The sequence below is a fragment of the Gallinula chloropus genome, assembly GCF_964237585.1.
Source record: "Gallinula chloropus genome assembly, chromosome: Z".
In the NCBI taxonomy this organism is placed as follows: Eukaryota; Metazoa; Chordata; class Aves; order Gruiformes; family Rallidae; genus Gallinula; species Gallinula chloropus.
Window position 1 is genome coordinate 50437859 of NC_140089.1, and position 26106 is coordinate 50463964.

General features: G+C 48.4%; 1 protein-coding gene across 1 annotated transcript; it reads right to left on the reverse strand.

Moving 5' to 3' along the window:
• Window positions 1-292: 292 nt before the first annotated feature.
• On the reverse strand, window positions 293-25934 carry SLC49A3 (solute carrier family 49 member 3; the record flags this gene model as incomplete). The annotated part of the gene is made up of 10 exons (XM_084278205.1): window positions 293-447; window positions 2087-2199; window positions 2680-2837; window positions 4951-5103; window positions 6680-6796; window positions 7357-7494; window positions 7612-7688; window positions 16097-16316; window positions 17263-17421; window positions 25806-25934. The coding sequence occupies 10 exons, from the start codon at window positions 25932-25934 to the stop codon at window positions 293-295; spliced, it is 1419 nt and encodes a 472-aa protein (XP_084134331.1).
• Window positions 25935-26106: the final 172 nt, after the last annotated feature.

The window sequence follows — 26106 nt, forward strand, 5'->3', positions numbered from 1 at the left end:
CCTCTGAAACACTTCTATAGCTTGAATCAAGTCAGCTAATAATCCCCGATACCTATATAGTTGTCCAGTTCCAATTTGGCCTTCCTGGCAGCATGATCTGGATTCACAAATAAATAACGAGATTGAGGAAAGTGCAGTAGAGGCATCCCCGTGACTCTGCTCTAGCCCTTGCTTGTTGTGCAACAGGACCCAGATATCCCAGCGTGCCAGCTGAGCATTTGCAGTCATGGTCCCTGCCCACGGGTCTGAGTCCTTCCTTTAGTGGGCCCTTGGCATCCCCTTTTTGGCCTGCTTAGGCTTCAGGAATGTCTGCTGTTGCTGTATCTTCTGCCTTGACCAAATCATTATTGCTTGTCTCAGCATGGAGCCGCTTGTAGTCAGTGTGGAAGAAGATCACGTAGAAACAAGCCATAGCACTGCAGAGCCCAGCTAGCACCAGTACTGGAGCTGCAAAGAAGATACATTTTTAGGTGGTACACTCACAATTCCCCAGGGAGGATGAAGTTTAGACATCAGCCCCCCAGCAACAGTACAGCCTGGCTGACCTCCTCCCAAGGGCTGCTCCCGAGGACAGTAAGCAGCTCATCTGGGGGAATGGCAGCTTGGCAGCAGCTAAAGCTTGCCTCATGTAACACTGACATGGGAAGAAGATTTGGGTAAAATATGGAAGGTTTCCATGACTCTCACCCTGTGTGACCCCACTTGTCTTGCACCAGTGCATGTAGTGTGCTTGTGGGAGTGTGTTTCTGTGTGCGTGCATGTTTCTGTGTTGAGGGTGTGGCAAAGACAGCTGCAAGAAAGACTGAATCAAAACATTCAGCTTCCTAAGAGAACAAGTTCAGACAGGTAGTAGTATATCACCCAATAGCAAACTGCAGGAAAGGTACACTAAGGATAAACTTTAACCAAAGAGAAATTAATGTTCAAAGAACCCTTTCTGAAGAGGAAAAATAATAATAAAAGAGTAAAGCTAGAAGGCATGGAAATTGTTGCATTCTCATTCCAGCAGTGTCTCAAAACTCTCCATGCTCTTCTCCAAGTAAGTCCTTGCATGTATGAGACCATAAAATCACAGAATCACAGAACTGTAGGGGTTGGAAGGGACCTCAAGAGATCATCACCTCCAACCCCCCTGCCAGAGCAGGTTCCCTAGGACAGATTGCACAGAGAGGTGTCCAGACAGGACTTGAATATCTCCAGAGAAGGAGACTCCACCATCTCCCTGGGCAGCCTGTCCCAGGGCTCTGTCACCCTCACTGTGAAAAAGTTCTGCTGCATGTTGGTGCGGAACTTCCTGTGCTCCAACTTCCAGCCATTGCCCCTTGTCCTGTCTCCACAGACCACTGAAAAGAGGCTGGATGTTTCCCCCTGTGTCCCACACTTGAGATATTTATAAACATTAAATAGATCCCCTCTCAGTCTTTTTTTTCTCAAGGCTGAACAGTCCCAGCTCACTCAGCCTTTAAATGAGTAGGAAAGGGTACAAATGGCGACCTAATCATGAGATCCAGCTCTGATCTGATGAGATGGAGAGTTGTGGGCTTTCAGATATGAAGCAGTGAAACTGCTTTTTGGGAGCAGTTATTGTGAAGCCTTGTTCCCTGCCAGCTAGTGGAACTTGTTCTGGGGAGTTTCTGCTCAGCCAAGCAGGTTATTTTAAGAGGTGTTTGTCACCCTTTGTGTTATGGTGTGGCCTCAGGACTTGGTGTCAGTGTTCCATAAATATGAACCAGCTGGGCCACGGTTCAGCCTGCAACAACACATTTATGCTCCAGTTCATCTCAACTGCCATCTATTCACAGCTAGGAAAGGAAGGGAAATGTGCAGTAAGACAGAACAAAGCTGTACCAGTGTGTTACAAAGTCAGGCAGCTGTGTGAAGCAAGGGAAGTAGTTTTCAGTCAATACATTTGTAATCTTGGCCTTCTACACTGCAAAGCAGCACAGGCTGTTTGGGAAAGGTGGCTAAAAGATGTTTACAATTGCAATAAGTCTTGCAGGCTCCCTCACAGAGAGACTTGGAGGAGAGTGGGGGGTACATGAGGTACAACTGAGCATCCAGCGTAACATCCCAAGGACATACTTACTTGTCCAGTCCAGGGCCCCATCCTGATCAAGGGCACAGGTGGAGGATGCATCCTCAGAAACACGCACAGTTAGGGCTTGCAGCAGAACCATTAGAATCACACCCTCAATCTGGCTGTGGGGAGAAACCACACACATACATGACCAGGCCACATATATCACTGCTTAGGGCTCCAGCAATTCATTCCTACTGCAGCCCAGTGCCATGTAGATTGATGACAGGAAAGACTGTCACTGCCACATCTGTTGTGGACAGCTGCCTTGTGAGTGATGAGGCCCAGCTCCCTTAGCAGAGCACTGAGACCTGACAAGTCCCTGTACTGCCATGGGAGCGGGTACCCCTCTCAGGCATACTTCAAAGGTAGGTGATGCTGGGCATGGTTCAATCCCGCTTTGTGCCAAGCAAGGAGCTTCATCTTCCTTCTTGCTTTTCTTGCACCAATTCCACATACTCCCCCTTGCTTTAAAACCTTCAGCTCGGTGGCTCAGCTAGCCAGAAAGTTCAGCATGCTACTCCTGAAGTCCCTGCTCTTCTCTGTGTGTGCATATTTGAACCCAAGCTCAGCTGTCAACTGAACTCCACCTGCCAGCTTACCTTGCGACAAAAATGAGGCCTGTAGATGTGCCCTCTCCCACGGGGTAGGAGCACTCCACAGCCAGCTCCATTGCAATTGGGTAGATGGCAAAACCAAAGAAACCAAAGAGCGAGCTGGCAATGGCCAGTGTGATGGCCTGATGTCTGAATCGGGAAGCCTGGAGGCAGAAAAACAACACCAAAGTCTCAGTGTCAGCACTGCTGTGCAGAAAGTCTCTGAACCCATAAGCTGCAGGAAGCCCCCAGGGCTGAATGTTCTCACCAGTACCTTCCCTGCCTGTTCCTGAAATCTCTCTTTTACCTCCAACCCTCTAGACAGCAAATGGCTAAGCAATGGAGATTTATCTGTTGACTGTCAGGAATTGGAGAGAGGATCAGCAGAATTATCTGAAAATAGCTGGTGCAGTTGCATTACTGTCACTTGACTTCCTGGTCAGTAACTTACCATGAGCATGCTCAGTATATCTACAGCACCAAGTGAAACACACACCTTCCTCCCAATGCAAGCGAACGGGTCAGAGGTGGTGTTTGCATTGGGCTACACAGCAGAATTCACTGGGTTGCTGCAGATCATTGATAGGAAAAAACATTATTTATCATGTCAGTCTGATCTTTGTAACATTGGGGTTTTACCATCAAAACCACACAGAAAGCAAACAGAAATCCACCTGAAACATTAAAAAATCCTGGAGGTTAGTTTAACATCTAGAACAGTCTTGTTGCTAAATCTGCAGGACAGACTGTCCACCCAATGCTAGTATAGTCAAAAGGTAGTGCTGGTACAACCTTCGTTAACCATGTAATAAATTACCACAGAGGAACAGAAGGTGTCTCTCCTGGCACAGCTGCAGGAGGCCTGGCCCAGATAAATTGGGAAAGTCGGGGAAAACTCTATCTGTCTGGAACCTGAGTTCAAAGTGTCAAGGCATTGAGAAGATTTGAAGGGGTGTTTTGTGATTTACTACTTTAAACAACTGGTTCATCTGTATGAGACGAAGGGGAAGGAGGGAAAGGTGTGCTTGTTGCTCCTGACAAAGCCTCTTGCCTACTCTTTGCTTTACCTGTGCCCAGGCATGCTGACTTGTATTTTGAGCATCCCACAACAAATGCCAAAGCACTGAAGTGGTAAACGCGTGGTCTGCTTTAGGCACTGTGTCCTACACTTAGAAAGGCACTGCATTTGTGGAGATTACATCACTAGGATCTTGGCCCAGGGAAAAGTGTCTTAATGCTCTTTTAAAAGCCTGTTTTTTTCAACACACAGGAGAAATGCACAGAATCAGCCTGTTTGGAAAGCAGAGACCTGCACCAGTCCAGGTCCTCTGCAGTGCTAGAAGACCTGTGCCTTATGTTAAGGTTCCTGCTGGGTGATGGCTCCCATCACCAGCAATGATCATAGAATCATAGAATGGTCTGTGTTGGAAGGGACCCCAAGGATCATAGAGTTCCAACCCCCTGCCACAGGCAGGGCCACCAGCCTCCAGGCCTGGATCTACACAAGGTTGCCCAGGGCCCCATCCAACCTGGCCTTGAACACCTTCAGGGATGGGGCATCCACCACCTCTCTGGGCAGCCCATTCCAGCACCTTACCACTCCCTCTGTAAAAAAACTACCCCTAATATCTAATCTAAACCTTCCCTCCTTTAGCTTTAGTCCATTCCCCCCTTATCCTGCCATTATCTACCCTTTCAAAAAGTTGATTCCCCTAAACGATGCTTGAGTGCAGTATTTATACTCCAGCCCCATGAGTACAAAGTCTCCAGGTTCTGCACCCTTCTTCAGGCTTGATTCAAGTCCCTTTTCTGCATCTCCCTTGTCTTGAGCTCTTCAAGGAACTACTGCACAAGTAGGCATGTAGCTAGGTCCCTTCCACTAATCTTGTATTCCTGGCGGCTACCACTCTTAAAGGCAGTTGTTAGGAAAACTGTAGGATACTTGTTCCTTTTTCTAAGATGGATATTTAGCAATTAGATTTCTTTTTGGAAGGAATGGTTTCAGGGCAAGTAAACAAATATGGTGATCCAATGTAAGGAGGTAGAATTATGCTATTTTACTTGTGTCCTGAAGCAGTCTTCCTCAGGCTCCACAGTGACTGCGAAGTCCTCAGTAAAGGGTTTTTCTTTAAAACATTCCTAGCTGAGAGAGATAATCCAAAAGCATAACAGGTGGCTTAATAAATAAGGACATCAAATGACAGTGGTTTGAGTTGATTTATCAGGTGACAGCAGAACTAAGCCCAGAGGTACGGTGTAATGCAAGGGAGAACTCACCACTGCGAACATGATGCTGGCAAGCGCGCTCAGACAGTAACAAATCTTGGTGGACTCTATGAACTTCCTTGTCCGGTCAACATACAGGCCTAGCAGGAAAGCACCCAACAAGCCACACACTGTGAACAGTGCACCATTCAGGCCAGCAAATTCCTGGAGAGCAGAAGAAAAGCAACTGAGCAATTAGAGCAATTAGGAAAGAGGTTTTGATGTCACTGACCTGTCTGCTTTCAGTTCCTGTATCATTTACTGGAGTGAGAAAAGTTTCCCTGTGTGTTCCAACAGCTGAGGACTTCACCAGGCTTTGAGTAACAACATAATGTGCCCCAGGTGCTGCTAAAAGTGTGAAAGATGTGTGGGGACAGCAGGGCCACAGGACTCCCAAGGTGTCAGTGAATGGCAAGTCTCTGCACACAAGGTAAGGGAGACTAGGCACAGAGAAGCAGCAGCTCCCTGGCTTTAAATGCTCCAGCCCAGGCATGAGACTGTTCTTGGCTCCTCAGGGGCAATCTCGTGGCCTTCCCATGCTGCTGGGATTTCCTGTTTATAATCATATTCCTGGCCATTTTCTAGCCAGGGACCTGCACTGGTGGAATGTCTTCTACAAAGCTGGCAGTCCCAAAGAGTGGTAGATAAGACACAGCATCACCTGGCTGTAGCAAGAAGGTCTAATGAGAGAGGCTGTGAGCAGCAGTTAGGACAGGGTACATGCTGTTGCCTGCAGTGACTACAGTTGTTTGAACCAGTCCTTCAGCTTTGTAAGGATTCAAATACAGACATCAATCCTGGAAGCAGGGAAGCTGTAACAAGTTTGAGTAAATGCTTTGGGACCCTCAGGGGCAGACTGGAAGTGGTATCTTCCAGGGTATCTAGAAGAGTTCTGGTGGGCTAAAGGGCCAGAGAGCAAGCCAGTCACACACAGTCAAAAGCACCACGATACACAGAAAGCAAGGGTAAGGAGTGTAAAACATGTCCATTTAAAAGCCAGTTGACTCTGCAAATGTGACCCAGCAATCAAGTACTCAGCTAGGTATCAGACCCAGGATCAAGAGGGAATGGACAGAGACCAGACAAGTAGATAAGCATACATAACAGCTAGAGAGGTATTTTAAGAGGACTTCCACTGCCTGTCTGAGAGGAAGTACAAGAACTGGGGCAGCCCTTTGCTATCGCAGGGAGAGAGATGGAGGAACCAGCTATACACACATTGTGTTCAGCTGCCAAACTGGACCCTGGCCGATGCTGGAAGATAGGGAAACAGCTAGCACAGTACCTGTGACTTCCTCTGCTGCCCTGGCTTCATGTAAGGCTGTGCAAAGAGGAAAAGATGCATCAGCCTGCCTACAGTTTCACTTCAGGGCCTGTCTAAATCTCATCCCACTCTGAGGAATGTGTCAGAAAGTTGCATAGACATTAGCACTCTTGAGTGGCTTATAAAAACCACAATACTCTTTAAAAAAAAAAAAAAAAAGTGTTTGAGGAGTAAAGGTTTTTCATTTGCAAATGTGAGCTTGGCCACAGATAGTAGTGAAAATGCAGATCATCCATTCTACTAAACCCTGGATTAATGTACTGATTAATCTATGTTAGATAATGTGAACAAATATGACAAGAGACAGTGCAGCACATTCAACTGTCTTCATTTTGCTCTGAGTCCCTTATCAAGGAAAATAATTTTGATTGTATCATAGATGATGTGGACAATAGGGACAAAAGGAGGAATACTCACATTTGAATACCCCTTTTCACAAAGGATCTGCTCTAGCAGAGCTGAAAAGCAGGTGAACATCCCAATTCCTCCTCCAAAGGACACTGCCAGGATGATGTATGACTTATTTCTCAGGAGCTAGAGAAAGAAGTTAATCATTTAAACAAGTGAAGGGGGGGGGACAGTATGACAGTAGACTTGAGAGTCAGTGGCTTTGATCCCTCAGTTAGAAATACTGAGAAGCAGTCCTGTGATCATTAGAGGACTTTGGCTGTCTCCTGTCAGTTCATCCAGAGGACAAGTTGAAATGGGAACCATATAGGGAGGAAGGATCTCTTCCATGCCTGAACTCTTCCTTCACTTTGCCACGTGCTCTCCTACCTGTTATCACATCTGCTCAGAACTCTCAAGTCATCTTGTCCTCTTGGATGAGCCCAAGTGAGCCTGTTTGAGCTAGCTGAATGGCAGCCAGCCCATGGCTGAAGGGTCAGATAGCATTTCTCACAGCTTTGCTGTAAGCAGCTTCCACTCCCTGAGGAAGGAAGGTATCCTGGTCTCCTTCAGTGGGCTCTCCACAGTGGGGTTGGTGGAGTGGAGTTCAGAGTCTGCTTTTTCAGCTGATTCCCCTGCATATCCCTGTCTGTCAGGGCTGCATCCCTCACTCTAGCACTGGCTTCTCTCTGTGTTACAGCACTTACCGTTTTGAGCCCTGTGAAGAATGGCTGGGCGGTGGAGTTAGTGGCACTGGCAGAAGGAGGTGTTGGAGGAACCTTCTCATGAATCCCCACAGTGGCTAGAGCACAGGCTGTTACTGCTGGGACAGCATAAACACACAGCTACACAACACAAAGACAAGACCTGTTACCAGTCCTTCCAGTTGCACTGCCTCCAAATAAATAAATCAGCTGGACCCCAATTAACCCAGCAGGCTGATTAAAGCAGTTTTCATTTACCATCAATGGGATGTGCTTTCCTTCAGGAACTAGTGCAGGTGACAGCACGTTTGCTATAAGGATACCCAAGGGGTTGGCTGGAAGAAAATAAAACAGAGAGACATTTTTTTTCATGCAAGCAGTCAGAATCTTGTGTCCACCCCTACTGCCAGTCAGTACCAGAGCTGCAGTGTACAGCAGAGCAATCAGTAAGGGCAGAACAAGGCATATATAGGGAGAAATAAGGAGGGGAACGCTTGGAGAAGCTGACTCTGTGGTCTTGCTGTTGCCATGTGTTCCCTCACCCCCACAAAGTCCATTCTGTGAACCTGTTTCCCTGCAGCCCCCAGCCCCTGTAAACTGGATTTCATCTATGAATTACAGTGTCCTGATCCTCACCAGACTGCCTCAGTAAATCTAAGCTGAAGGGACAAAATAAATATGGGCAAATCCATGTCATCTATCCTGATGCTACATAGCAGCAGTTCCAGAGGTGCTTCCTTTCCTTTACTTCCCCTATGCCATTAGATGTCTATACTTACAGATGAGTTCCCCCCAAGCCTTCTCTAGGGTGAACAGTCCCAGCTCTCTCAGCCTTGGCTGGCATGACAGATGCTCTGTTTCTTTAATTGTCTCAGTGGCTCTTAACTGGACTTACACTAATATGTCCGTGTCCTTCCTGTACTGAGGAGCCTAGAACTGGACACAGCTCTTCAGATGTGCACAGAAGACCTCCCTCAAGCTGCTGGCAATGCTCCTCCTGATGATCACCAGGATGTCATTGGTCTTCTTTGTCAAAAGGGCATGAAAGGCAGGAAAGCCCTGTGACAGCTTTCTAAAGTGATACTAGGTCATTCCTGATCCTTTTCAGACCAATGCATTTCCTCAGTAAAGCCCAATCTGGCATATAAATTGATCTCTGCTACCAACTACAAAAATCACGAGCAGAAGAGAACCTTGGACACTTGTTTGCACTGGAGGAAGGGGTTAAGTTGTTATGGGGCTGGAGCCGAGCAGCACATGAAACAGCACTCCTGGAACTCAGCTTGGGAACATCCAGAATTCCAGGAGACAATTTTCTTACTTTAAGATGCTCTGCAAACAGTCAAACAAGTCAAGTTGATTTTCTACTACTGTGCAGGGATGGGATTAGGGTAGCTAAAGACAACCTGGAATTGAATCTGGTGAGACATGTGAAGGGTAACAAGAAGGGTTTCTACAAGCACTTTAGCAGCAAAAGGAGGGTCAGGGAAAATGTGGGTCTGCTTCTGAATGGGGCAGGAGACTTGGTGACAAAGGACATGAAAGCGGTGGATGACTTCTTCACCTCAGCCTTTACTGGTAAGGCTGACCTTCAGCCTGGAGACCAGATGTAAAGCCTGGAGCCCAGTGGAGGATGACTAGGTTAGGGAACACTAAATAGACCAGACATACACAAGTCCATTGGGCTGATGGGCTGGCCCAACAAGTGCTGAGGAAGCAGGCTGTTTTCATTGCAAAGCCATTCCTGGTTATCTTGAAAAGGCCATGGCAATTCTAAGAGCCTCTTGAGGACTGGAAGAAAGTGAATGTCACTCCCATCTTCAAGAAGGGCAAGAAGAATAATCCAGGGAACTCCAGGCCTTTCAGTCTCACTTTGATCCCTTGGTAAAGTCATGGAACAACTAAGGCTGGACACCATTTCCAGATGAATGTCACCTTCAACAAGGTGAACAGGAGTAGTGAGCAAAGGAGATGCTTAACCAACCTGAAAAGCTTTTTGCAGTGGGATGACTGGCTGGGTGGATGAGGGGAGAGAGCAGAAGAATTTTTTTATCTCATCTCTGGTCAGGCTGTTGACACAGTCTCCTCTAACACCCTCACAGACGAGCTGATGAAGTACTGGCTAGGTAAGTGCACAGTGACATGATTTAAAAGCAAATTAAACATCTCGGCCCAGAGGATTACTATCACTGATATGAAGTCCAGCTGGAGGCCTGTCACTACTGGTGCCCCCCAGGGGTTGATACTGGGGCCAATACAACTTAATCTAAACAGGGCAAAGTAAACCCACCATCAACTTGCAGATGATGTCGCCAAAGAGACCAGCTCCAGAGCAGGTATATTTGCCCTGAGGAAGAGCATTGTGGTGAAAAAGGCCAACAAAGAGCTTTGGGGGGGCTTTTTGAAGCTGAGACACATGTTTGTGCTGGGGCCAGCAGCTTGTGGGGTGGGCAGCACACTGGCAGCACATCTGAACGCAGCATAAACATGCCAACAGTCACTTGCTGAGAAGACCCTCTCCAGAGCAGAAGAAAGATAATACTTGGAAGGAGCCTAGCCCTGGCATACACCCAGTGAAGGGCTCAGACTTCTCTGCTTGCTGGATGGACTGTGGCTACCTTGACAGAGCTGCCACAAAAACATGTAGCCACCCAGACCTCAGGCTGCAGGGAGTGCCAGAGCCTGTCTCTGGTGGCGGGGAACAACAGCAAGAAAGGCTGTGTGAGGAGCGACCAGGTGGATGATCTGCTGAAGCTGCTAGAAGAAATGAAAAGGTGGAAGAGTATCAGGGAGTCTGAGAAAGAAACAGACTGGTGAGCCCAAGCTCTGCCCTCCCAAGAGAAGCAGGAATTGAAACACCAATTGAAACCAAAGGTGGAGGGGACCTTGTATTCTCCCCCTGGCAGGCAGAGGGCAGTAGCTCAAATGAAGAGTGTGAATTGAGACAAGTCTGCACTCAGAGAGGCAAGCGAACCTCCTCCTTCTCCTCACTGCCCACCTTGCCCTGCCAAGTGCCACTGCATAACAGGTATGAGGCTCTGTATATGGAAGGCTATTTAGTAGAGGACACAGGTGATAGTCAAGCTACACCAAAGGCAGCACCAAGGCCAGAACGGCCTGCATGGATGAATAAGGAGCTCCTGGGAAAACTCAAACAAAAAAAGAAAGTGTATGAAGGGTGGCAGGAAGGACTGGTATCCTGAGAAGAGTACAGGGAAACTGCCCAAGCTGCCAGGGATCAGGATCAAAAAGCTAAAGCCCTGTTGGAAATAAATCTGGCCAGGGATGTAAAAGGAAATAAGAAAAGTGTTTACATGTATATCAATGAGAAAAGGATGATGAGGGACAACGTGGGAATGGAATGGAACAGCTGACCTTGTAACCCATGTTATGGAGAAGGCTGAAGTACTTCATGACTTTTTTGCCTCAATCTTTACTGGAAAGAGCTCTAGCCACACTGCCCAAGTCATAGTGGGTGAAGGCAGGCACCAGGAATATGAGGAACTGCCCACTGTAGGAGAAGATGAGGTTTGAGAATTCCTAAGGAACCTGAAGGTGCACAAGTCTGTGTGACCTGATGAGGTGCATCCATGTGTCCTGAAGGAACTGGCAGATGAAGTGGCCAAGCCAATCTCCATCATATTTGAGAAGTCCTGGCACTCTGGTGAGGTCCCCACCGACTGGAAAAGGGGAAAATAGATGTTGGACAAGGGAAGAATGACAGACATCATCTTCCTGGTCTTGTGCAAGGCCTTCAAACCTGTCCAGCATGACATTCTTGCCTCTAAATTGGAGAGACATGGATTCAGCAGATGGACCACTCACTGGGTAAGGAACTGGATGGATGTTTGCACCCAAAGAGTTGTGGTCAATGGGTCAGTGTCCTTGTGGAGGTCATTACCATGTGACGAGTGGTGTTCCTCAGGGGTCAGTACTGGGACTGGCACTGTCCCGTATCTTTGTTGGTGACATGGACATTCTGTGAACTTCTGTGATTGAGTGTACCCTCAGCAAGTTTGCTGATGACCCCAAGCTGTGGTGAGGTTGACACGCTGGAGGGAAGGGATGCCATCCAGAGGGACCTTGACAAGCTGGAGAGATGGGCCCATGCGAACCACATGAATTTCAACAAGGCCAAGTGCACAGTCCTGCATATGGCTTGGCTCAGTCCCACACACAACTACAGGCTGGACAGAGAACAGACTGAGAGCAGCACTGAGGAGTAGGACTTGGGGATGGTGATCGATGACAAGCTCAACATGAGCCAGCAGTATGCGCCAGCAGCTCAGAAGGCCAACCATGTCCAGGGCTACACCAAGAACAGTGTGGCCAGCAGGTTGAGGGAGGTGATTCTGCCCCTCTACTCTGCTCTTGTGAGACCACACCTGGAGGACTGTGTCCAGGTCTGGGGTCCCCAGCACAGGAAAGATGCAGAGATGTTGCACTGAGGACAGAGGAGGGCCATGAAGATGATGACAGTGCTGGATCACCTCTCCTATGAAGACAGGCTGTGAGAGTTGGGCTTGTTTGATCTGGAGGAGTCTCTGGGGTGACCTACTTGTTGTGTACCAATATTTAAAGGGGTCATACAGGAAGGTGGGAGAGGGACTGATCACAGTGGAATGCAGTGATAAGACAAGGGGTAATGGCTTTAAGCTGAAAGAGGGTAGGTCTAGGGTAGACATGAGAAGAAATTCTTTACTATGAGGGTGGTGAGGCGCTGAACAGGTTGCCCAGAAAGGTTGTGGAAGCCTCATCTCGGGAGGCATTTAAGGCCAGGTTAGATGGGGCTTTGGGCAAGCTGGTCTAGTGGAGGGTGTCCCTGAGCGTGGCAGGGGGGTTGGAACTAGATGATCTCTGAGGTCCCTTCCAAGCCAAAGGATTCTATGATTCTATGATGCAGAACTGGAAAGAGTGGCTGACTGAAGAGATGACTATGCTGCCATTCAGAAGAACATCAGCTGGTTGAAGAAATGGGCAGGAGGGAACCTTGTGAAGTTCTGTGAGGAGATGTAAAATCTTGCACCTGAGGAGAAACAACCCCAGCCACAGGTACATACTAGGGCTGACCAGCAGAAAAGCACCTTTGCAGAGAAGGATCTGGTGTGGGGGCCAGGGGTACTGGTGGACACCAACTTGATCATGAGCCAACAACACAACCTCATGATAAAGAAGGTCACCAACACCCTGGGATGCATTAGGCAGATTGTTGTCATCAGAAAATGATCCTTCCCCTCTACTCATCACCAGTGAGGTCAAATCTGGATTATTGTGTCAACTTCTGAGCTCCTCAGTATGAGGGAGACACAGACCTACGGGTCCAGAAAGGGCGAAAATAGGAATTGGAGCTCCTGTCATGTGATGAAAGACTGAGAGAGCTGGGACTGATCTAGGAGAAGCTGTAGGGAAGCACTTTTGCAGAGAAAGATGGAGAGACTTGGTGACTGCAAGTTGACCCTGAGGCAGCAATGCACCATTTCAGACGGGTGTCTAACAGCATCCAGGGCAGCAGTAGAACAGCACTGCCAGCATGTGGAAGGCGGTGATCCTTCCCCTCTGCTCAGCCCTGGTGAGAAACATCTGGAGTGCTGAGTCTGGTGCTGGGCTCCTCAATACAAGAGAGGTATGTAGTTAATGAAGCACGTCCAGCCAAAAGCCAAAGACATGATCAAGAGACCATATGCAAAAAGGCTACAGGAGCCAGGACTGCTCAGCCTGGAGCAAAGAAACTTGATCAGAGGTTGCACAGAACAGGGAACCAGACCTTTCTCAATGGTGCCCAGTGGTGGGATTAAAAGGCAGTGGGCACACACTGTAACGTAGGAAAGTCTGTCTGCATATAACCTTTTCTACTGTGACAGTGGTTCAACACTGAAACATGTTGCTGATACAAGTTGAAACATATCCATCCTTGGAGATAAGTCAAAACCTGACTAGAGCTGACCCTGGGGCACCCCACTGTTAGCCAACACTGCTTGAGCAGGGGGTGGACGTTATAATCCCAAGCAGCCTTCCAACCTCAGGAAGGTACTAGCTTATGATCCTGGTGAAACGTTACCTGCTTCTAAGTACAGGGACACAATTAAACAAATGTTTCCAATGAGACAGACTAAAGCTTCTCCATTGGGGTAAAACGCATCTGGGCATTGTAGGGTTCTGGTTGAAAGCTGTAAAGTGTTTCCATGAATGCCAACAGGCATGCTGAAATAGCTCTGGAAGGTATGGCTGAGTGGTGGAAATGTGAGCATTGGGCAAAATTTGAAAAGACTAAGTGAGACTATCTGACTAATAACAGGGGTTTAGCTGCCTTCTGTCCCTGGGAAGAGAAATCATGTAAGTCTAGACTAATAATGGAAAGGAAATCACTGGAGTTAATCAGCTGTACACTGTGGTCTGGGGGTCCTGGTGGATTAGATTGCAATACTCTGCAGAAGGGCTGTGTGTTTCATGGACAGCGATGCTGATGCAGTAAAACTCCACAGGGTGCAGAAAATTACATACTGACAATAAATTAAGATTCCATGGATGAAGCAGAGGCCACTTCAGTGGACTCTGACAAGTATTTCTCCTGACACAGGAGAATTTCTCAGTCTTCACAGGGGATCAGTTCTCGGCCCTGCACTGCTTCTCTCTGAGTAAGTCTCTACAAATGATGGGGAGGACTGAGATATGTTAAATACTCAAGAGCAGAGCTGAGTCACAGTGATTTCAGCTGCTCAGCAGGATCCTGGGTGCAGGATCTATTTTTGCCTGCACACAAGCAAAAGGAAGCCTACCCAGAGATACTAACAGAGGCTGTGGGGATATTGGCAAGAGGCAGTCGGACCAGTTTCTGTGTGCAGCGCTGGTATCGACAGCACTGCAACACTGAGTGCTGCTTTGGCATTAACACAGGCAGTGGGTACTGATAAACTGGGGCAAGCTGAGAGAAGCAGCTCATGTGGGAAACAGGCAGACAGAGATATGTGGGAAGAGGCAAAGGGAAATGTGGCTGTCAAGTGCTGGGGTTTGCAGCCATTCAGACACAGAAGAGGTGACTCCATCCATAACCACCCAACAAACAGGTGTAACAAGGCTTAATAGCTAGGGGATAAGGAGCATCAAGATGAGAAGTAACATGTAGGCATTTGCCAGTGAGGTAATTAACCACCAGACTGGGGCTGTGGCAGATGCTCCTAGGCAGTATTTAAACTTTCTTCTAATCCTGATTTTGCACAGTAGACAGTAATGGGCGTAACCAGACACTATTAAAGGAAGCCCTCTGCACAGCAATATGCAGGTATTGCAGCAGACAGTAATCACAGCCCATTCAGTCCTCACACCGGTATCTCAACATGCCACAGATTGAACAGATTCAGGCGTAGCGTTTCCAGTATTCCTTGCTCTTCATTCTTTCCCATAATCAGATACATTTGGTCCTGTAAGGACTGAGGACAATATGTGAAAGAAATGCTCTTTGGCTGCTCTGGCTGCTATCTCACTTAAAAAGTGCAAGTTGTCTGCAGGCTGGAGTCCTTCAGGGGAGTAAAGGACCAAGTGCCCAGCGATGCCTGGCTGTACTAGTACACCACTGACAACAGAGCTCCTTCTCCAGCAAGGAAGGTGAAGGCCTAGCTCAACCCTGGGAAACAATGTGAGCCATCAGGTCCACCCTATTCTAGGGAAGGGAGTGCAAAAAAGTTTTGTTCTGACAAATAAATTCTTGCCAATCAACAGTGTTTGTGCTCTGGGTTTACAGCAGCACTTGTAAAACTGTATAGGTGTACTCCTACACTGCCCTTTGCCCCATGCATCACAACTCCAAAGCAGTGGGGAGGGAAGGCAGCTGTTGGCTGTTTTGAGGGAAGGGCAGGTGGGGCTTCCACACACATATAAGTTCTGTGAGATTTTGAGCTGGAGCCAGGGAGCCAGCCAGATTCAGGGGTACCTCTCAAGTCCTTGAAGGAGAAAGACATTTCTTCTGGCTGCTGGAGAAAATGTCACATGGAGGGATGAAACAGGTCTGTGAAGTGCAGCATCCTTTGTCTAGCAGTGCCCAAAGCAGCCAAGATGGGAATGAGATCAGAGCAAGTATATCTGTTGCCTCCCCTCGCTTACCAGCCTCCAAGCACTTTGCAAGGCAGATAGGGTTTCTGTGTGAGTAGCCTTGCTGCATTTAGCATCTCCAACATGTTTGTGTGACCAGTTGAGTACATTTTATCTGTGTGTGCATACATACCAACTGAGAATCCATGCTCAGCCTTGCTACTGGACAAATCAGTGGACAAAACTGCTGTGCAGCATCACCTCTATCCAATTACAGAATTTGACAGCCATGACCACTGGCAGCACAAGCAATTTGGGCACCTTCCTAACCAGCTGAAGAATTAAGACCACTACAGACTTTAGCTTTAGTAATACTGAGGGCTGTCCTCACGCTCTGTGCTATTTAGGCAAATATGTTCACCTCATCACAGCAGAGAGGAAGAAGGCTGGGAGCCTGGGAAGCTTACTTTGAAATTTGCACCTGGATGTGGTGAAGGGACACTTCTTTCTCCCCAGCATGGGAATGCCTGTCTGTCTTGTGGGGTCTTGAAAGCACTGGCTTATTGCACATGGCTAGGAAGCTCTTTGGGAGAGCTGTATTTGCAGGGCCAAAGGGTTGTTGTACAGAGGGTTTCCTCTACCTGGTGCCTCTGAAAGGCAAACAAATGCTAGTAAGATCTAGGGGGTGCAGCAATATTACTTTGCAGCTATCACTTACACATTGATGCGATCATATTTGCTGTCGCTCTCTGGTGGTCTGGGAACCATAGTGCTGCCAGTTTTGTCGGTGAAAAGATGATAAGGGGCTGTGCCAGTGCACAGAGGCACTGCCCAATAAACAGGTACCAGTAACTCTGGGAACCCAAGCTCAGGAACTTCAGGACGCTGAACATCCGGATGATGCTACCCATCATGTTCAGCCACGCACTCAGGATCACCTGCAGCAAGCAGAAACAGCCAGGGGTTGTGTGCAAAAGCCCACAGGGCAAACTTCCTGCAACTGGGTAGCATGAGTGGGGTCTGATACACACCACTGGAGGCACCGGGGTGTTAGTAATCACTTCATGGTAAGTTACCTGCAGACCATCCCCCACCCCCCTCTGGGTCACTGTAGGATGCTCAGTGAACAAGTTACCTGTCTCCTTAGGAAGCAAGGTGGCTCCCCTGGCCCACATGAGAACTACACTGCAATGTAGCTTATGGAAGACAGCAGACACTGTTACAGAACTGACGAGGAATTGAGTGTTCACTTATTACACTCCACTTGCAAGTTTGTGGCATAACCTGTATTTTGCTGTGACAATCCCAAGATTACAGCAATGAGTCACACTGCATATGGATCCTGCTAATGCTCTTCTTTACCACTAGCACACTAACGTTTCAGGGCCACATTCCACAACACTCTCTTGCTTCTGGGAAGACGGTGTAGAGATCCCAAGGTGACTTAGCACAGACCAAGCTCTGAGCTAACAGGGGTCCCTTGCTTACACCCTGTGCTACTGCTCCTTAAACTGGCCTTGAAAACAAGAATAGCTGTGCTAACAGCTTTCCATAGCAAACTCTACCCAGCTACAGCAAACTCTTCACAGAGCCAACTCAAAGTATCCAACCCTGTCAGGTGGCTAAGACAAAATGTGAAGCAGGAAAAGGTAAGTAGTGGTGTACACTGCTCTGACTTTTCCTGCTGCTTTCAACCTCAAGAGGCGATGGGATGGCTATTACTGAACTAGGACAGAGCTTCTAACATACTCATCCTCTGCAGCATTTGGCAGAACTCCCCTTCACAGTGTGCATGTTAGTGCTTGGTGCAGCCAAACCCACAGAGATGTCACCACTGCTACTCTGGGTGAAACACCCTCAAGGACACAGAACAGTTCAACTCACCGCACATCTGAGCCCCACGCTGTCAAGAACCCATGTTGCCACCAGACCAAATGGGATTGAGATGAGTAGGTACACTATTGAGAGCCAGTTGACCATCTCCAGGGAAATGGAGAAGTAGGCAGCTGTCTTATCAGCCACAGGAGCAAATGTCAGCCACAGCTGCAGAATAGAGAGCAAAGATGGGAAAGCACGAACACCTCCAACAGAACATTCAGCATCCCTCCAAACTGCCTGAGTTTCAAAGGGACTCACTATCAGTCTCTCCTTGAAATTAGGATGTTAATGCTGGTAATTAAAATTCTAACCCCCAGTATCTACAGTTACTCATTATAGCACTGTTTTACCACTAGTATCATCATCGTCTTGGCCCAGTGCACCTCATTCATTTCATTACCTCATCCCCAATCTCCTAGTCCTGCTGCAGGGAGCTGGCTGAGGCAGAGGTGACTACCTTCTTCTGTCCCCAGGTTGAACATGCTGGTCCCTGATGCACCTATTTACCTGATGTAAACTGCAAGCAATCTTTAGCATAAACAAAACAGGGTACCATCTCCTCTTTGCAACCAGAAGCCTTCTAAACTCCACCTGGTTGCACTGGTAGTCCCTGGATGTGGCCTTGTAGGAGTAACTTCACTATGTGTCAGTCAAGAGACACATTACTCCATGCTGTCCTGCATGACTCATTATTTGCATTTATTTTCAATTATTCAATATATAAGGACATGTATCAGGAAAACAATTAGGTGGCTGCAGATGCTGGGTCCTGAAGAAAACTGTAGTGATTAAACAACAAGGAGGCTCTTCTAGGTCACTGGGAGACTTGCAGCAGACTTCTAATAAAGTGAGGTTTTTAGCAGTTCCTCAAAGTAACATATAGTAGTGGAATGATGTTACTGTCCTGTCTCATGAAGAATTTCTGCCCACCTTTCTTCTTCCAGAACTCCTATCCATCAGATTGGATACAATCAGATTGGATTACAAATGTGTAATGCTAATATTACTGTTTAGATTCACAGGTATCACTACATGAGTATTAATTTGATTATGGGATGATAAACTGCTACTAAACACAACTCAGCTCTGTTTCCAGCAACAGCAATTCTCAGTTCCTCACTGCCATCCAGATGGGGGTGGTAGTGATGAAACACTGTACTAGGAAACAGTGTAATTAAAGAGATAAGCCAGATTCAGGTACATTTTCACTCCTCCTCTTCCTCCACAACATGTCACATACACGACGTCATTAGAATGATGCCACAAGACAGAGCACGACATTTCATGTTCAGTGGTTGTACACATCTAGGCAAGTTGGGATCAAGCATTGTGACACATTTCCATTAGACCTAGTAAAACCATCCCTTGCTGAAAACCATGCATTTGGACTGCCCTGTATTTCTACCCTAAGCAAGAGCTCCAGTTCTAGTATACATGTGGGAGAGCACAGAAGGTGCGAAGTTGCAGCCTGTCCAAGCTTGAGTTTGTTCTTCAAAATAGAAAGTGGGAGAGAAAAAATATGTTTCTGGCTCTGTTCAGGCAGGAGTTATTTACCATGTGTTGATTTTACAGAGAAATTAAGATCTGGGCAATGGAGCTTGAGATGTAGCTGTGGTCAAAGTGGCTGCAAAATGCCCCTGCAACAAAGAGAAAGCATTGTGGGGTTTTGCCAACACAGGGAAACTGCCATGCTAAGCAAGTGAGTATGCTACCTTCTGGTTTTCCCAGCTATGATGACTTCATCCACAGTAATTAGCAAGCTCTTCTGCTGGGAGCTGGAGCCTTTATCCTACCTGTTGTGTCTGAAACTCTGCATTGCCAAGGCTGGTACTTAATGCAGGGACTATCCTCAGGCAGAACAGGGTGTGGATGATGCAGTTCTTTCCTAGTAAGGTAACTTCTTAGCTCTGTAACTTCTCAAGACACAGAATAGAGACTGAGAGGTTCCCCTCTCCTCCAGGCTCCAATGGCCATTGTCGTAACACAGCTTTGGCACACTAAAAATAGCTCCCCACTGTAGGGCACTGTGATAGATGCAGGAGGTGAGATATGATGTGAGGTTACAGGATGCCAACCTCCAAACCTGGGTTGCTCCTGAGACAGACAAAAAATGGAGAAGCAGACACCTCTGTCCTTGCAGGGATGTCTATACACTTGTTTGGTCCCTGCACAAGACTCACTTTGCGGAAACACGCCCATGAGGTCTGCTCAAACTGCACTCAGCCCCATTGCTTGGGTAGCCACACAGACCTAAAGCCTCAAGTGAGGTGCAGAAGGCATCAAGGGGAGTCTGTGTAATGCCCTGTGCTGCCATGTTTCTGTCCACACACACTCATGTGAAGGCAGCTCAACAATGCTGAAAGCAACAGCAGTATTGAGAGAGTCCAGCCCCTTGTCACTGTTTCTTCCTGACTTCTAATAGTGACATGAAATTTCCAGTCACCCACTATGGCTTATATCCCTCCTGAGCCCTGTCAGGGCTAGCTACAGTCAATCAAAACCTTTTGGCAAACTTCTCCAAAATTCCCAGCTTGGCATGCTACAGATTAGGAATACCTTGTACCTGAGGCTTCAGATGCACCCAGGTCAGAGTCCCACACACTGACCGCTCAACAACTATATTGTTTAGTCCCTAGAGCAGAAGGGGTGCTTAACAAGTTGGAGGTCAGCAGGAGTCCACTCTCTGTGCCATGGCATAGTTCATAGAATCACAGAACAGTTTGGGGTGGAAGAGACCTCAAAGATCCTCTAGTTCCAAGCCCCCTGCCATAGGTAGGGACACCCTCCGCTAGACCAGGATGCCCAAAGCCCCACCCAACCTGGCCTTGAACACAGTTAGGGAAGAGGCAGCCACGGTTTCTCTGGGAAACCTGCTCCAGCATCTCACCACCCTCATAGTTAAGAATTTCTTCCAAATATGTAACATAAATGTACCATCCTTCAGCTTAAAGCCATTATCCCTTGTCCTATCACTCCCTGCCCTTGTAAACAGTCCCTCTCCAACTTTCCTGTAGGCCCCCCCATAGGTAACAGTAAACAGCAATAAGGCCTCACCAGAGCCTTCTCTTCTCCAGGCTTAACAAGCCCAACTCTCTCAGCCTGTCTTCACAGGAGAGCTGCTCCAGCCCTCTGATCACCTTCATGGTCCTCCTTTGGACTCTCTCCAACAGTTTGATGTCTTTCCTGTACTGGGGCCCTCAGACCTGGACACAGCACTCCGGGTGGGGTTTTGCAAGAGTAGAGTAGAGGGGCAGAATCACCCCCCTTGACCTGCTGACTACGCTTCTATCGATGTGGCCCAGGACATACAGCACAGGCTGGGGGTTGCCCCAACCCCTGTGCAAGACCCTGAACTTGGCCTTGCTGAACTTCATGCAATGTGCACAGGCCCACCTCTCAAGCTTTTCAAGGTCCCTCTGGGTTACATCACTTCCTTCCAGCATGTTCACTGCAACACACACTCAAGTCACACAGAAGACTGGAACTCTTGCCTCTGAACATCAAGCAACCACAACGGGTTTGTGAGCCCAGCCCACTAATACTTAGCAAAGCTCACTTCCCTGCATTACCTCATAGATTTTTGCGTTACTTGTTCTGAAATAACAGCTCCTGCTGTAGTATGATCCAGTAACACCGTAATATGATTCAGTATCACTCATGCTGCAGACCATAGTATTTGATCCTTCAGAATCTGGGATGGACTTTTCCCTTTCTTCAGCCATGCATCTAGCAGAATGTTGAAACAGCTGCTGTAGTAACATACACAGTTCCTTCTCCAACTGCAGGAGCTGTAATTCCCACACTCTTCTTGCTTGAGCTCAAGCCTTAGAGGCATATTCATCTCACTGTGATTTCTGAGCTTAGACACAGCAAAAGCTGCAGTGCACACTAGTCTGGGCAAGAAGTCATATCTCAGCACATTCTTCACTATAAAAACTTGTACTCTGCACAGCGGGCACAGCAACTGGAAGACAGAGGTCCCCTGAAGACATGTGAGCCTGCTCTGGCTTGCACTGGGTAACAGCTGCAGCTCTCACTGCTTTCAGCACCCAGCTGGCTGGGTAGCCACGTCTCATCACTAGAAGAAAAGGACAGAATTTTTTTCACACAGGGTCTGTTTACGTCCTCAGTTACAGGGGAGCTCCTTCCACACCTCCTTTACAACAGAGCATGTGGAACCACCAGGGAAAGCAAGTACACTGAACCTCAAACCACCTAACTGGTACTGATGTTGGAGGGGTACTGGTTTCACTTTCTGCTAGTCCTCCCTTTGCTTTAACTTTCTTCCAGCTGACATTTTGTTCTCTCTTCCACTGCACTACCCAGACACAGCCCGCTCCCTTCCCCATTAATTGCAGGCCTGCTTGGGCACTCCTGTAACAGCTGTTCTCATCCTGCTCCCACTTCTAAGCTTCTTTGCTCTCTGATACTGATTCTCAGACATGGATCCAATTGTCTTCCGGAATCAGCCCAATCCCTTTGTTTTTTCTCATTCTCATGTTGTTTTTCATGAAAGGCAAGTGCTAACCCATGTCCACCCTCCTCACCAGGAAGACTTTAAAAGTAAAACAGCTTGCAGAGTGGCAAACATGTGCAATAAGGCAGGGTGAAAATAAAGCTGTTTTGCCAAGTCAGTGGTGGTATCAGCTGGCAAAGGCTGCCATAGGGAGTGTTCTTCACTGTCTGACATACTGTATAGCTATGCAGTGTAGCAATGCCCCTGAAATACTGTTAATGTGCCCCTTAAAAAGGAGGAGCCAAAGGAGACAACTCACATGAAACAGGACCTTCTGCTTCATAAGAGGCACAGGTTCCCAATCCCCCATCATGCATGGCTTGCAGCAGCTCTTGCAGTCCCAGCATATCCTCTCCCATGCATCCCAACTTTGCAGGTGATACAGGACGTCTTTCTGAGGCATACAGGCTGCCTCCTCCTCATCCTCTCCTAGGACAAGGTTATGAAGCCCTTACACCAGACCCCTCATCTTCAAGGTCAAAAGGGCCACATGGTCTGGAAGCAAATAGTCTCAACTGAAGGTGCCCATGCTTACTCTGCAGTCTAGGAAGTAAGGGCAGAAACATGATCTTTAGAAAGGGCAGATGCCTGCCCAGATGTCACTTGTAACATCTGCATCTCTCAGAATGCTCAGCAGGACTCAAGAGCCAGGCAGCAGCAGCTGTGTGTGCATGTGTAGTATCTATAGGGGCACTGCTGGAGCAGACAGGTGTGAGCAAGAAGCATGCACACCTTGCCCTGGAGCATGCCAATCTCCCTTTCTGCAGCTCTCCTAAAGTACATTAAGCACTGGTAGAAGCCCTCCAGGCTGGTGAGTCAGAAACCACCCAGTCAAGTGTGAGCCAGCTCCAACTCTCAGCTCCCTTCCTCCTCTCTGTCCTGCTCATGCTGGTGAGCATGGAAAATGGCAGGAAAGACTCTCAGTTTCATTCTTCTGTGCATTTTTCTGCCCCCAGTGCTACTAAGAAAAGAAGTTCCTCCTGTGAAACACAAAGTTCCCACGTGTTCAGCCTCTCAGGGAGGATCAACAAGGAAGAAGTATTTGCCTCAGAAGTTTACTGCTACAGCAGCTATCAGTACATCACGAACACTCTTAAACATCAAGTCTTCAGCTTCAGAAACCCATGCACTCAAAACCACAGAAACTGTTTGACAAAACAAATCTGGGGAGCAACTGCAGGCATAATTATGTCAGCCCTCATCAGCAATGTTGCAAGACATAGCTGGGGAGCAATTATCTAAGCTTTGCCGTGGTCAGAACAGCCTCGCTGGCCAGGACTTTCAGGCAGCAAGTGAATTATATTGATGCCTACTTATGGCCTTCTTAAGATAATGCAAGGATTTCTTATGCTACACTGTCACCTATGGATTTCCAGCAGACTTGTAAGACAGTACCCACTCTGTACAGCAGGGAGAGACAGAGGCTTTTAAACGCAGGTCAGTAACAGAGATTTCAAGTAGGAGTCTATTTATAGTTGGTGTAAAAGCCTCCCTTACAGCTTCTCTATCCCACTGTGCTCGGGTTAAAGAAGGGATTTCTCACAATCATCTATTGCAGGAGGAGACATGGAAGAGTGCTCATTTCAGCACCACGTGGTCTTGCCCAGCTTTGCTCAATCACAACCCTAAAACACATTGAACAAAGAAATACTTGCTGTATGACCAGGTGTTGCTCCTACCCTGCCTGCCCTACACTGACAGTCTCTCCTTCTCAGAAATGCCTCCTCTCTGACATTTTTAGAGATGCTGAAGGCCACTAGTAGAAAGCTGCATGTGTGCATAGGTAAGAGTAGGGAGTACAAGGCACCATCCTGGAGGCTTTGTCCAGCACATGAGGTGATCTGTGCTTTCTGAGTCAGACAATTCAAAAGCCACATGTCCTCACCAGATGCATTTTGTAGGAAGCCTGACATGGGAATAAGACCAATGAAGTGCTGCGTGCAACATCTGCACATGAACTGAGGACACAACTTGCAATGCAATTTTCACACTGCAGAACTGGTAAATTAATCTTTCCACCTGGAACTTTTAAATGGCAACCAATCAATTTGAACTCATGGCCTTTCAACCACTCCATTTTAATGTGATTTTTATCAGGAAGACTTAGGATAAAATATAGCATCAGAAAATGTTTAATTATAACTTTGTATTTCAGTGTATTTGCCATTAGATCTTTGCAGTGTCTTATTTCCAGTATTGCTACTCTCATATATTTATGAAACATCCAGTTTTGAAGCGGTGAATTTCCAGCTGCAGTTCATACTGTGTGCAGTCAGGAAGTTGGCAAGAGACAAAGCAGCCAGACTACAGTACAAACCTTCAGGACTGCAAAGTTTTCAGCAGCAATGTGACTCAGGACACTGACACATACTTGCAGATGCATTGTAAGGATCTTCTTAAGTAACCCTCCAGTTTCACTGTTCAGGTTTTAGCAAAGCCAAAGTCTGACACAATATTCTCAAAAGGTATTTTACAGTTTCTTTCACCCATGCTGTCACCATCTACTTCTAGTAGGGTGGTTTTTTCCCTGCTACACAACGTTCTTGTGCTGTGTCAATTTAACTGCAAGCAGTGGGGCTTCACAGTGCTTTTCTAAAGGGCACTTTTTTTACAGTCTTAGGGGATACAGTGATTTTTCCTTCGAGAAGGCACATTAATATTTTGTTTTCCATGTACAGCCAAACTCTCATTGTGTTTTTCCTTTTCTCTACTCCAGCATTCTTGCATCATGGTATACTTATTCTTCCTCCCCAGCATTTAAATGCTTGCAGCTTGCAGTACCTGATCTTGGCTGCCAGACAGCCTGCATTCGCAGCATGGTAATCCTCAAGCACACGAATAATTCCACATCAGTCTGATAATTATCAACAATGTCCTCAGTGACTTGCTTTCATCTTGCATCCAATGACTCTCTGAGGGGAAACTTTAGGTGTTTATCTTGCTAATTACAGACTTAGTTTTGGTCTGTTCAGCAGGTGGAGTGTGGTCTGGCTTTTTCTTTTTTTTTTTTCCATGTCTTTCAGACTCAAAGTGCCTCTACCCAACGCAAAGTTAACAAAGCAATGTGTTTAGTGCAGAATCACTCCTGTTCTGTTCTGTACGGGCATCAGACCCAAGAAGGAAAGCTACTACTAGCTCCTTTTTCTGAGCAGGTGAGTTTGCTGCCACAGGACAGCAGTAAGGCAAGGCGAACTCCGGTACCCACAGCATTTCAGCACTGCTCTACTCTTTAGGTTTGAAACATGTGACACTCAACTGATGCCACGTGTTTTCTGTTCCTCCCCACGGCCTGTGAGACGGACTGGGCAGCAATCTCAGCCGGGATTCAGAGTACGGACCTTTTGCTCTATCGCAGCTTGGCGCGACCCCGCGGCACTTCCTGCTGCGCTCCCGGAGGGCGCACACAAGCTCCCGACCCATCCCGCCCTTTCCTCACCTCCGCCGAACCCACCCGTCAGAAAAGACGGGCGTGCAAGCCGAAGTCGTAACCGGAGAAACAAAAGTCGAAAAGGGAAACCCGCTTACTCCGTCCCTAAGGCAGGGCCGGGCTGAGGCGTCCCCGTACGGCGCGACTGAGAGCGAGCGCCGGTGCTCCCACGGAGGAGTGGGTTGGCTCTGAGACGGGGCACTGGGATACAGCCCGGGCGACTGCCTGGCTGGCTCTAGGAAGAGACCGGAGGCGAGTTCGGCTCAGCTGAGCCTGTCATCCCATCCTCTCCCGGCGGCAGGATCAGCAGCTGGAGCTGCTCTGCGGGCGCCGGCAGGGACAGGCAGGAGAGAGGGCTGCTCGCCCTGCCTGCCCCGCGCCTCCGGCGCTCACGGCTGGTCGGGGCCACCCTCGCCCCTCCGACGCCCTGCGCGGCCGCAGCTGCGTCCGTGCCCCACCCCATATGCCCCCGCAGCCCACCAGGCTCGTCAGCCGTGCAGCGGGAACGTCTCTTCGCGAAGGGGGGGAGGAGGGGGGGTGAGCAGGGGACAACCCGTCGGCCGGCGGATCTCGGCAGGGCCGGTGCCGCTCCCGCGCAGCACTCACCATGGCGTTGGAACAGTTCAGCAGGCACACGGCGGCCAGCAGGAACCACCGCCGCCGGTAGGTCTTGAAGGGGGCCAGCTGCCGCAGGCCGCGCTCCTCCAGAAGGCTCGCTGCCTCGGCACCCTCCATCGCGGCTCCGCTCGCCACGGCACGGCGCGGCACTGCCCCGCCCGGCCCGGCCCCGCCTCGCCGCGCTCGCCAGCCTCCCCGGGGCGGCCCCGGCCGAGGCACCGCCCGCCGCCCGGCACGGCCTGGCCCGGCCCGGCCCGGCTCGGCTGGCAGCGCGGGGCAGCGGTGTGGG